General features: G+C 36.9%; 1 protein-coding gene across 15 annotated transcripts in view; it reads right to left on the bottom strand.

Moving 5' to 3' along the window:
* Window positions 1–13,381, bottom strand: part of ROBO2 (roundabout guidance receptor 2) — a 1,092,721-nt gene that overhangs the window by 1,072,241 nt on the left and 7,099 nt on the right. For all 15 annotated transcript variants that reach the window (XM_021299764.2, XM_021299765.2, XM_065064248.1 and 12 more), the window contains exon 2: window positions 5,887–6,003. In XM_021299764.2, coding sequence (XP_021155439.2) covers window positions 5,887–5,989 — 103 coding nt within the window. In that variant the 5' untranslated portion in view covers window positions 5,990–6,003. The remainder of the gene's footprint in view (window positions 1–5,886; window positions 6,004–13,381) is intronic.

The following is a 13,381-nucleotide window of genomic DNA, read 5'->3' as shown; positions in this document are numbered from 1 at the left end:
AGAGCAAGTCCATCAGAGACTCAATGTATTCCAAGTGCATGCTCACCAGCTCTCTGCAATAGGATGCTTCACATGAGAGCAGTACAGAGTAGTTTTATTTCGCTGGAATGAGCTTCAGTTTCATTTAAAGGATATGAAGTGATTACTTTAAAACAATTTAATACGTTCTACAATCTACATTCTGACCATCCTGGGAGAGACATTAAAGTACATATGTATTTCATTAGTGCCTAGTTACCTAAAAGGAGACACAAAGCGTAGGTGAAGAGTTCCTTTAAATCAAAGTTTTACAGTATATTTAAGTAGAGTTTGGGGTGCAAGTTGGGACTACAGAATGGGTACAGGACTTCCTGTACCCTCCAGCAATACCTCTCCAGTTGTCTTATCCCAAATAATTGCTCTCCAGAGAAGAAAATTTTGCAACATAAGTAACATAACAACATAGCGTTAGAACTCCCACTTTTTTGTGGGCACTGACTTGCCCCACACGTTTTCCTCTTCTTGTGATAGTCCCATTAATACCAGATGAATAACAGGAAACCTACCCTCCTACATGTAATCTCCAAAATGCAATATATTTCTAAAATACCTACTACATATGCATAGAAGGCATGTTCCAATATGCTTGCAAGTGCATTTATAATTTCTAAGGAACAATTGCAACTTTCCCCATTTACGTTGCCAGCAAAAAGTAGAAGTTTTGTATTTCGGAGCATCAACATACAGATAGACTCAAACTAGGAACAGCAACTCAACAATTACCAGACAAAGATTTTACTGAAATCAGTATCTTTGTAGCTGCTGGAAGTGGCATTATATTGCTGGTTTTGGAGAAAGCATAGTTTATCTTATTTTTAAAAGAGCGGTTATTCTGTAGACAAATATTTTCACATAACCATGGAAAAAGTTCAGGTTGGAAGACCTGATCTGAACATATACAGATCCAACCTTCTGCTCAAAGCTGGGCCAATTTCTAATTTAGATCAGGTTGCCCAGGGCCTCATCCCTTCAAGTCCTGAATATCTCCAAGGATGGCAATTTCCCAACCTCTCTGAGTAACCGGGGTCATTGCTTGATCAGAGTGAATAATCCTCTCCTTGTCTCCAATTGTTATTTTCCTTGCTGCAACTCACAACCATTGCTCTTGTGCATTTTTTAGCAAAGCCTCATTCCATCTTTCTACACATCTGTTTACAACTCCCAATGATGTCAGTGGCCCTCAGCTGCATCCACCACACTTTGCCAACATGTCTTTATACTGAGGGTCCCAAAACTCAATGTAGCATCTCAGATGCAGCCCCACCAGGGCTAAATATATGAGCACAGCAGATAACCTCAGCCTGCCTGATGTACTCCTGCTAACGCCACAAAGCATGTGGTTCATTCAACCTCCAGGGCATGCTGTTGGCTCATTTGACTCTACCCACCAAGACATCCATGATCTTTTCTGGAGACCTGAATTATATGTACAACATCCACTTTAAAAAAATATTTACAGGTTATCTGTGGCTTTGCACATTTTTTCCAAAATGCTAGTTTGAAAGATTGACATAAGAGAACTGATTTTCAGATAGTCAGAGTTAACATTAAAACAAAAGCCTGCAAGACATCTCAGATCAGGCAACCAGAACAGATCTCAAGTTTCTTCCTCAGAGTGCAAAACCATCGCACACCAGTAGGTTATGCCACAGGCTTTGGAGGGGTTGGGCAACTTGCTAGCTAGCTGAGCTCGCTGTGCAAGAGGCTGGTCTGGGCAGCATTCCTGCCTCTGGGGCAGTGATGCCACATGGATCCTACTCAATGTCAGAGAGGTGCTGGTCTTCAAATCAGGAGTTATCTTTGCTATGGGAATCAGGAGCCAGGTTACACACATGCACTTGGCAGATTCAGCCATGCTGGAGGCAAGCCGTGGCACCACACTGCTGATGTACCACATCAGGACTACCTAAGGTATGAAACTGGAATCAGTTCTGAGACTCACTTTCAACAGAGATTTGACTTTTCTGGTGTTTTAAAGTCGTGGGGATTTTTTTTTTTTTGGGGGGGGGGGGGGGGGTGATTGATTGTTTTTAACCAAAATCATTAGTCATTTCTAAATCCAGTGTTATAAAAGTGTACACATCTACACATACGTGATTAGAAAGATACCAAAGCTTAAGTCTTTCATCTTTTAAGTAGTTAGAATTGTCACAATATTCCAGCATCCAATCCACAGTCAAAACGAGTTACTAAGGTTAGGTTTGTGAAGAAATCTCAGGTATCCTCAATTTGACCTCCTTCCCACCATTAAGAAGCCACAGTTACCTCAGGACTTCAGGACTGAGAAGAAACATTTTTATTCATTGTTTTTGGAGCACTTTTGATTTTCCTTAGCAACACAGATGAAGGGAGGGAAATACAGAATGAAGGCAATTTGAATGCTTGTATTCAGCTATAAGCATCAACTTTGTGACTCTGAAGTCCAAACCTTTTACTCTTTCTAAAGGTATAATGATATATAGTCCTGTATATTCCAAGTCAGCTGCAACGCTGGCTGAGCATAACCTGCTTTATATCATTGATTGAAGTTGCCAAATGGAAATAGAACACAAAAGTATCCCTTACAACATTGTTTCAATTAAAAAGCCAAGATAATTTGCTACAAATAGGCCTGCGTTGAAGGAAAAAGTTCCTGGAGGCAGAGCGCAGCCAGTGACACCCACTGCTTTCTAGCACACTCAGTTTGGGCTCTGAAGCCTCTTGTCTGCAGCACATTGCACAGTCTTTAATGCCTGATCATCAAAGAAAGCAACCTGTCAACACTGTATGCTGACAACTCTGAAAAAAATAGATTTGAAAGGATCTTGTTCTGCAGGAAGCATGCACCCAAGAACATGAGCATTACTGCTGTATTTTTCTGAGCAGACACCGTTTTACCCAGTACCTCCCGAGATTCAAAGAAAAATAGCTGCTTACTCTATACAGCAATAAAATTCCACATTCTATGAAATAGTCACTCCCTTCGTAAGTCTCAAAATTATTAGATTCCAGGACTCCTTATTCATCTTCTGTTGTAAAACTGAATGCCAGTATTAATACTGTTTGAAATTCTCACAGAACAGTAATTGTCTGCTCCCTCTTCAGTTAACTCAAGACTTCCAATTACATGATTTCTCTAAGTTCACCAAGAAAAACAAACAAGTGTGACTGTTTCAAAACATTCTTCAGATTAATCATAGCTCAATATTAAAGAGGTATAAAATATATTTCTAAAGTTACTTATGAATATAAGGTATAGACCAGGGTTGTTTTTGAGACAGAGGAGTGAACCTGTAATATTCAGGCAAATGAAAAAATGAAAGTGTGTGCAAAACTGTAGAAGTTAATCATTTGATTAATGTGCTAGAGCTCAGAATAAAATGAGGCACAGTTTCTTCCTTACTCCAGACTCCACTTGACACACTGGCTAGATTTAAGTAACTAATAGTAAGCAAGATGTAAATAGAGTAGAAGCAGCTCCATAGACCTCAAAGACAGAGAATGGTTTGAGGTAATGTTTAAAAAGAGACAGAGAAATAGCTGTTGAAAAACAAAGGGGTTTTAATTTTACTATTCAGATTGGAAATGGAAGAGGAACAAATGTTGTCTTCTTTCTAACTTCCATAGCAACAGACTCACACTGAAGTTACATGACTCAGAAGCTGTTTTCTTTAAATGCTGCCATATGGCTTTTAAACTCATTTAGTTTGGTGCCCAGACACAGAATAACTATTCCTTCATTTTATTGTCCCAATAGACTCTGAATATTCAACCTTTAGAATTTTTCTCAAATTACTCAAGTTGTCCTTCACATTTCTCAAATTCCTGCAAGTTAAGCCCAAAAGGCTTTGCTTTTTACTTTAAAAAGTTAATGGAAATCCACAGCAGAATTAGGGAGATATCTAGCAACTTAGAGATTTCATATTTTTCAAATACTTTGTGTCATTATACCAAGTAAATATTTGTTCATTGTTTTTAATTTACTACTTTATTGCCAGAGGATTAAAAATTCACATTTATTAAAGGAAGGTTTAAACAGTCATCGGCAGTTGCAATAAGTATGTATGCTCAAAAGTTTATACTAAGCTTCCATCATAGCAGAGCACAAAGTCTACCAAGACTGAAACACAGTCATCTTTATTACACTGGGCCTGCTTAAATGTATTTCTTCGTATTCACAAGCTTCATAGCAAACAGGCAAAACTATTTAAAATTAAAGCAAAATAGCATGGTGGAAGTTCACATCACTTTTCCAGTAGGAGTGATTGCTAATTTGAAGACATTTTACAAAGAGAACATAATATTTTCTTATCACACTATTAAGGTCTCATTTTTCTCAGTTATATTTTGGTAATTATCAGAAAACAGAAACCTATAAAACTACATGACCGAAAGATCAGCTCACAGAAGAAGACTGCAATCTTCAATACCTCTCATCAGCCAGAAACTCAAAGTAGGTTTAGAGCCACGGGAAGCATATTTTGCAGCACAAGTGTCCTCACATTGTGCACTTTGACAATACACCCTTTAAAGTTATGTTTCTTTGTTTCTTTCCAATACCACTCACCAGTACTTCATGAAGCAATAAATTACTATACCTGTTCATTTTAGCACAGTACCACAAAGAGCCTTCAAATATATCCATTTTTCCAAGTCAAAGACTACAATGTCAAAATGGAAGATTTAAAAAAAAAAAAGTCACCTTTGCGTACAAAGACAGTTTATATCACAGAAAAGCTCCTCTGCATTTCTGGTGATTAGCTGAAAAATGTTTACAACTCTTACTCTATAAAAGTGCTCTACAGGCTTTTAGTATCTGCAGAGGCAACGTTAGTTCTGCAGAAGTTTTCTGCGGCAACGTGGCACACAGTTTACATGCAATTTCTACACCTACAACTGCACCAAGCAAGAGTAAACACCATTATCATTCCAAGAACTACTACTTCTGCCCAAAATGCACAGTGGAGCAGACCTAGCACAGGCTACATTCACAAGCCAGCATCATACTTGTAGTCACTGACCAGAATAATACAGTGCAGATAGCCTGTGGTTGGAAAAAAGTATAGGCATTTTCCCTACTTGAGCGAGTAAATTAAGGACATGGAAATCTCAGCTCACTTGTAACAAGTATTTCCTAACGCTGGCCTGACAGACCACAAAAATGAATGCCCATCCACCTGCCTTTAACTTCAATGCTTCAAAATTATCCCTCACAGATTTCCCCCTCTCTCAATTCGACACAACACACAAGCACCTTTTATACAAAATATTTTTTAAAAAAATACAATAGCCTGTTATTACCTCTCTTATTAGCATCCCATATATACAGTCTTCAGATCAGAAACATGGAATAATGCTTCATTTTTCAAAATTAAAAACCCAATAGGTTAGACTTTTTTTGCCTGTCTGCATTCCTGCAGATATTGTCATGCACCACCATCATTGAGACAGGACCACAACATGGAAAATACTTATAGAGCTGTGACAAAACCCTTTCTGAATTTGGCATGTTCATCACAAATATCACACCTAAGTAATGCAACAAATCCGTGTCTATAATGTCTTCAACTACTTTTCGACACCTAGATAGTCAGCAATGGAAAACAACAGGAGATTTATTTCAATACAGACTCCAATCACCAAGCACAAGAAAACAGATTCAAGTATCTGAATAATCCCATAAGGTATCAAGACATAACTTTCCAAACAGCATTTGACTTTTCAACTGAAGTACTTCAGATCTCTATATTCTTATTTCTTGCCAGCGGTTCATACAAGTTCAGCACTTCAGCACACACCCTCATTTCTCCATCCAATACTATGCAATATTGAGCTAATGGAAAATCCTAGTAAAAGATCTTCACTTACCTTGTCCTTGTCCACTGATCTGGTGACTCCACAACATCAGAATTATCGTGAACATCCAGTGTGTCCATCCAGTTACTCTGCTGCTTCCTTGTTTTCCAGCCATTGCATTATTGGATGCTATACAAAGAAATATTATTTAATGTTTTAGTTATAACTCTCCAGAAATATATGTTTGAGTGGGGGAAAACAAAACCAAATACCCACAAATTTTGTCAGTACTCATCTATTTCTCTATTTTCATGAACACTCACCAGTAAAAATGCTTTTCAGTCACAACCTCCCTGACTCTGTTTGCTCAAGACTGTTACCTCATAGATTACTGTAAAACAGAAGTTTATTTAAAAATAAATGAGTTCACCTTTCATACAAAGGTCCTGAACTCCTAAAAAAAAAAAAAAAAAAAAAAAACACATACCAAAACAAAAATAATAAAAAAAAAAAAATAAAAAAAACCAACACACACAGGTTCCAATCCAGATAAGTTTAGGAATCCTGAAAAAGCAGCTCTTCACTGAGTTGCTTAAAAGTTTTGCTATATAATAAACAGCAAACTCAGAAACTCTTCCAAGGCAGTGTTTAACTTGAATTTTTTTTAAAAGGTTTGTTAAGGTTTTTTTTGTTGTTGGTTTTTTTGGTTGTGTCTTTGGGGTTTTTTGTTTGTTGGTTGGTTTTGTGGGGTGTTTATGTGTGTGTTTTCTCTTTTAACACCAGCAAGTTGTGCTAGCAGTTGCATTGCATTGTGGGTATTCCTGGACATCTTCTGGTGGTCAGAGTTCCCTCTTCACTGACATATGCAACAATTGCCTATTTGTTATGCCCCCCACTCCCTTTTTTATCACTCTGACTCGGGTCTGCTTTTTCATAAGATCTGTTTAATCAAATATTGACTTGTCAGAACTGTACTAATTACACAGGCCTGGCTGGACCTTGTCTGAAAAACATTAAGATGTAATTTCTAGCCTAAAGCACAAAAAAATATGACATAAATTGATATATGATGAGTTAAGTAATTTAACCAGCACATAGAAAAATCTTGCAACAATTTCTAAAGTAGTTTTTTTAAAAAAGATTAAACTGTAAAAAATTCTTGTGTTTTTCCATTATAAACTGCTGTACAATTATCATAAACAGTGTAGAAGAAATTTTAAAAGAAACACACCACTTAAAAAACAGGAAAAATGGTAGCAGAAGGAAAGGTTTACATATTGGTTGATTAATATTAATTCTAATATTGCTATTCTAGTAAATTTCATTTTAAAAGCCATTTTATAAATCCACAGATGCAGAAGCCATGCATAACAGAATGTTCAATTGAAATCATACTCAATAATCCTCCATCTTCAATTCTGATTTATAATCCCTGATAAAAAAATATCTCTGCTTATGCACTTAAAAAAAACCCCACATAGTATTAGCTATGCAATAAATATCTAAGTAAAAATACACAGGCCATCATGCAGAAGAATACTTTTCTCCCTTCCCCCACACCCCCATGTATGGAAGGATAGAAGGTAAGGGAAAGGGAAACTACAAGAGTTCTTTTGCTTGCCTGGAGAGATGGGTGGTTAACTTTGCCTGTTTGCTGTGACACTCAACCTTTCACTTTTTCATGTAAACAGTGATCCAACTACCAGCCTGAATCACTAAGCGTCTTCCTACATACTTAATGTAGCTGTTCAAAATAAAAATTGGCTTTTGCTTCAGAAATAGTTATAGAAACTAGCTCTTCTGCACAGAAAATCTCCTCAGCATTGCAAACACCTTGATTTTCCCATTAGGAGTTTGTTTTAGGCTCCCATAGAACAGATGTTATTTTAGCAAAACTGTGTCCACCCCCAGCCAGCACTCACCAGTTCCTCCCATCCCCTCTCACACAGGCATATGGAGGAAAGAGAGCAAGGGATGCTAAAACATTTTGGTTTGCCTTGCTTTTTTGGATTGTTTAACCCAAAGACAAAAGCAGCAGCAAATGACTGAAAACAGTAGTCCCGAAGCAAAATGAAAAAAATGCCCTAAGAATATATATAGATGTTTACAATTGCAATGTCAAATCAGTAGTTTTGCAATGACAGTCAGGGAAAACTAATATTCTCTGTCATGAACATTTTTTTCCCCAAACTAACAGACACATTTTTTGATTCTCAGTGTAAACAAACAGATGGTATTCAATTAGTTATTTACCTACTTTACTACTATTAATTAAAATCTCCAAGATAATTTTTTGTTTGCACTGTGTCTACAGAAAGTAGAGTTCCATAAAAATCTGGCATTTGTATCTATAGCCCTGCTACTTGCAATACAAATACCACAACTAAGAAGGCATTAAGATGCCTTATCTGAACCACACAAGAATACATCTAACTTTCAAGAAGATGTTTCTGCTTGAACATTCATAACTAGTGAACAGGGCAGACAACAGTCATCTTGCTATTCAAAATTAGAAGAGAAGCAGGAAAAACTGAATTTTTGTTTTGAATCCAAGAGACATTATCTTCACACTGAAACCATCATGCATAGAAGAAACAGAGAGAGGCAGAGAGAGAGCAGGAGATGAGATGAAGCTGCACGTTTCACAATGACACAGAACTGCAACGAGAGGGAGGGAACCTATGTCTTATAGATACCATTCCTGCCATCTTTCTTGTCTTCTGTGAGACAATTTGTAAATGAAAAGCAGCAAAAATACTGCTATATATGTAACTGAAAGTTCAAATTAGAGCTTTCAGTTGTCAAGGAAGATACACAGAAGCAGAAAACTGACTCAGAAACCAAAACACAAATCTCCTCTGAATCCTGAACTTCATTTTCCACACAATAGGTGCAATGAAACAAGTTTATCTCAAGCAAACACATTTCTTAATTAAAGAAGAATTGTTTTAAGAGAGGCTACACTGCCATAAAAAAAGCTCAACTGCCAAGTCTATGACAACTTCTATATCATTTGGTTTTATATTCGTGTGTCTTCAGCCCTTCTAATAAAGGAATAAAATAAGCAAGGACAGAATCAAGTCATAAATACACTGAATTATTAAGAATAACAGGTACAATAGGTCAGGAGAAGTAGAGGGGAAGAGAAAGTTATAAAGTCATCTTTTTTTCTCCCCCCACTTTTCCCTTTGATTATCTTATGAAAGGGGTGACAAGAAATTACATTTTAAAAGTTTAAAAACATACTTATTTTTTTCTTGTTACAAGACTTATCAAAGAAAAGCCAAGAGATACATAAATCACATCCTCCAAAGGACTAAAACCTCATTAATCACCTCTTTTTATTTTTCACTTTCTCCAGCAAACATACTAGAAAAGCAAAAATATCAGAGAAAAGAGGGGAAAAAAAACACCAGACTAACAGAGATATGAAACCTTACTTATAGAGCTTCCTTCTCTCTACTTCATCTTCTAAATCAACCATTCCCCCTTACCTGGTGGAAAGAACAACAATGCAGCCTCTACACTTTTTATAGTGTCTCCAACCAGGGCTCAGCTAAATTAACGAGCACCTCAACATAACTGAATACAGCTATGCTCACACATCATGACCTACACCAGAAAGTAGAGAAAAAAGAACAGTCATCACCTCTACTTACTCTTTTTTCCTTTAAACATATGCATATAACTATACTCTACCTGAAAAACAGCTATGAGAACTGTACTTACCAGCTTTACAGCCAGAAGAAAATGCCAAGGGGAGCTTCTTCCCATTTGTTGACAATTAGCTGCAACTAATTTAGAGTCAACCAGGTGCAGTCAGTTGGCAGGAAATCAGCTACTATGGATTAAATCTGTCATATAAAGGATTATAACAAAGTTTGAAGTTTGTTTCAGAGAAGACTTTTGCTGAAATAGTGTTGGTATGAAATACTAGGTTTCATGCTGCATTGCCAGACATTTGTTTCTGTCTCAGTGGTACAAACCATTCAAATCCATAGGCTTTGCAGAATTTTATTTGAAGGTGATAGTAATTTACATCTATTTTTCTTTCCTTTTGTTATTGCTTGGATGATTTTATATGTTTTGTCTGAATCACTGAGTCTATTAACTGTATAGATTAAATTTTTTTAGTAGATTTTATTTATAAATTTATGAAGTTACATTTTTTTAAAACAATATTATTTAGTTTATGCAAGTGTAGACTTAGTAAATGTTTAGTAAAGGACATGCAGAAATATGTCAGCTTTCTGGTAAATCATGGGAATGTCACTGTTGCTTCATAAGAGTGGAAGTTACTGTTGCAGACAAAGTAGAATTTAGTCTCATAACTCTATATTTAAAGTACAGCTTTTCTCTCCATATAGCATCAATGAAATATGCAGTATAGACAGTGGAAAGGGATAAATGGTTTCTCAGGCCATTGTTAATACAGACTGCCTCCCTGTATTTAGCTTTCACTCAGACATTAAAATGATAACCATTTATGTATAAAAAATATTAAAATGATTATTCTATCTTGTTGCTAGCTCAGACCACAGTCTGAAAATTGAAGGCTCATGTATATGCTTGTTGTTGAAAGTTATGTTTTGCTTTAATTGAATGTCTTGTGCTCTCGTTTAGAAAGTAATCCCACTCTTTCCTCTCACAGAATCACTGTATGTTTGGAGTTGGAGGGGACCTCTGGAGATCATCTAGTCCAACCCACCTGCTAAAGCAGGTTCACTCAGAGCAGATCACACAGGAATGTGTCCAGGTGGGTTTCGACGTCTCCAGAGAAGGAGACTCCACAACCTCTCTGGGCAGCCTGTTCCAGTGCTCTGGCACCCTCAAAGTAAATAAATTTCTCCTCATATTCAGATGGAACCTTCTATGTTTGAGCTTGTGCCCATTGCCACTCATCCTATTGTTGGGCACCACTGTAAAGAGTCTGGTCCCATCCTCATGATGCCCATGCTTGGGATGTTTATAAGCAGTGATAAGATCACCCTTCAACCTTCTCTTCTGCAGGCTGAACAGACCTAACTCTCTATGTTTCCCCATAAGAAAGACATTTCAGATCTCTAATCATCTTTGTAGCTCTCCTCCAAGAGTTCTTGCACATTTGATATTTGTAACTGTGCCTAATAAATGGAAGACAGTAATAGTAAATATACATCAAAAAAAAAAAGCTTACATGGTACTCAGCATATTGTTGAATGTATCACATTGAACTGCTTTCATAAAATAGATTTCAGATAGAGGGGAAGTATAAAAACCAAAACTGCCATTAACTCTTTTCTCAATGGTGGTCATTAGAGAGTTGACAGGTCATATGTCCCATCAGTGGGATCCCTCTGAAATGGAAATCTGATACAAGAGTTTTGGCAGGTGTGTGAAATGCTTAATTGCATAGCCAGGCACAAATGAAAGGAAAAAAAGAAAAATACACCCTTTGAAGCATTTCGAATGTTATGATCATCGAGGATCATTGATGCCTAAGGGAAAGCCAAGGACAGACTAAAAGTTTTGCTAATATAGATTACCAAGTCTGAACCAGATGTATTTTACTGAATGAGACTCTACGTGCCTGAAGCCAGATTCTGATCTTACTTACATGCACAAAAACCCATGGTACCAGCAGGCCTGTTTTTATCCACGTAACTGAAATCAGAACCTGGTCTGATGCATTTAAAATAATTGAATTTATCACTGATGTCTTACTTTGCCGGTTACAAAGACTGTATTTTTTTAACTGTATTTCCATTAGTGCATTATCAAAGACATTATAAATACAAAATCTCTCTGAGGGCTATCTGTAGAACCAGATACTATCTGATGAGGACCTCTCTGCAGTATCAGGATTGTTTACACAGTGCAGTGAACAGTAATTATAAGATTTTTCCTGTGTAAACTCAGAAGCAATACAAGAGCAGTGTAACCATATCCATACCACAGCAGAGGTTTTCTTTGCTGCTATAGGTAGGCCAGAGCACTCCCAGTCCTCATTTCTAGCTGGTGGTCAAGGCCTTTGTGCATGGAAGGTGACAAGTGATGATCCCCACAGGTCCAGCTAGAGGAAGACAGAACAGATAAGTAGATATACCTGTCAAGTTTGTAGTCAGCTGTGGCTCAAATTAGATACCTAAAAGGGTTCACAAGCCACCTACCTTGCAGACACACCTTCTGCACTGTGCTACAGCATGAGAGGGAAAGTCAACTTCCTCCCTTTCTGCAAAAGTGGGTTTGAAGTACATGGGACAGTAGGGCATGCAAAATATTTCTCTACCTTCCTAACACTATGACAGATTTATGAAGAGTAGGAAATACTTGGTTTTGAATAGGCAGGGAAGGCTGGAACAAACATTCCCACCAACGCCAGGCTCCTGATTTAGAAGGCAAGTCTTCCTATGTCTTCTCCATAGCTGGTGAAGAACAAAAGGACCTCCTGGGAGGGCACTGGAGAGCACAAAAATAAGACTCCAGCTAGGATTCACAGGATTCACTGCAACAGACTCTGTTCTACACTGGTAGCCAGTCAGGAAGTCAGTGAGCTTGTCCTCCGGTGAAGTATAAAGTAAGCTAAGGTGCATAGTCACACTCATATGGACACCTCCTCCTCTCCAGCTCTCTGCTGGAGCATGTTCCCTCATCTGTTGTTGAAATGCAGCTTCTTATGGTATTAGAACACGTGTCTCTGTATGTCATGATGACTTCTTCACTTAAGCATGCCTGCCAGAAACTTACGTGGTGTAATTACAAACTTTCCAAAACATACTTAAAGTGATTCAGAACATCAGTTATTATCAGTTATTATTGATTATTCAGTAACATAGTAAACCATTAATTCACTAACTTATAATCAGATTTCGACATTTAAGTAACTATTGATTCTTTCATACTCTCTGATTAAAATTTAAAGTGAAAAATGTAAAGTTTTAATATTTTTAAAATATTGTATTTTTTTTAACAGCAGATTAATGCTATAAAGAAAACAACACATGTATAGTGCTAAGAGAAATAAAATTACCGACAGGCACACTGTACCTACAAATTAATTGAACCTGAATGAAGACCAATATGTTTTAGTCTAGGTATTTAGCTTTTAGAAAGATAGTTTCTTCCATTCTTTAGTGTCTTGAAACTTATCAATTTCACTTTTATGAAACACTATGGACCTTCATTGCAATTTCATTGAGACTTCATTTTTTTTTTTTGAGACTCATTTTTTTTCCAAAATGTAAAAAAATCCTTTGTAATAAAAGTTTTAATTATTGGATTGCTGTAGCTTTCCAGGTTTTTCTTACAGTTGTTCAGATTATAGTATCTGATATATTAATTGACTATGTCACTATAGAGAGCAGAAAGTAGTTGTGGAAATTATGACAAGTGGTTAAACGTAGTTCTGTTGCCACCCACCACTCAAAAATATTGTTTTACTTCACAAATTACCAAATGAAATCAATTTGTTTTTCTGCTGATGTTACTGCCTTGAAGGTTCACAGTTTTAATCCTTTCACAAAACAGCAGCAAAATTCAATCTCAAAAGCCAAGATTCCTAGGCAAGGCATTTATCCTTAAACCAATG

The sequence above is a fragment of the Columba livia genome, chromosome 1 (assembly GCF_036013475.1).
Source record: "Columba livia isolate bColLiv1 breed racing homer chromosome 1, bColLiv1.pat.W.v2, whole genome shotgun sequence".
Taxonomy (NCBI): Eukaryota; Metazoa; Chordata; class Aves; order Columbiformes; family Columbidae; genus Columba; species Columba livia.
Note: the sequence above shows the minus strand (reverse complement) of the source record. Positions and strands in the feature narration are given on the sequence as shown.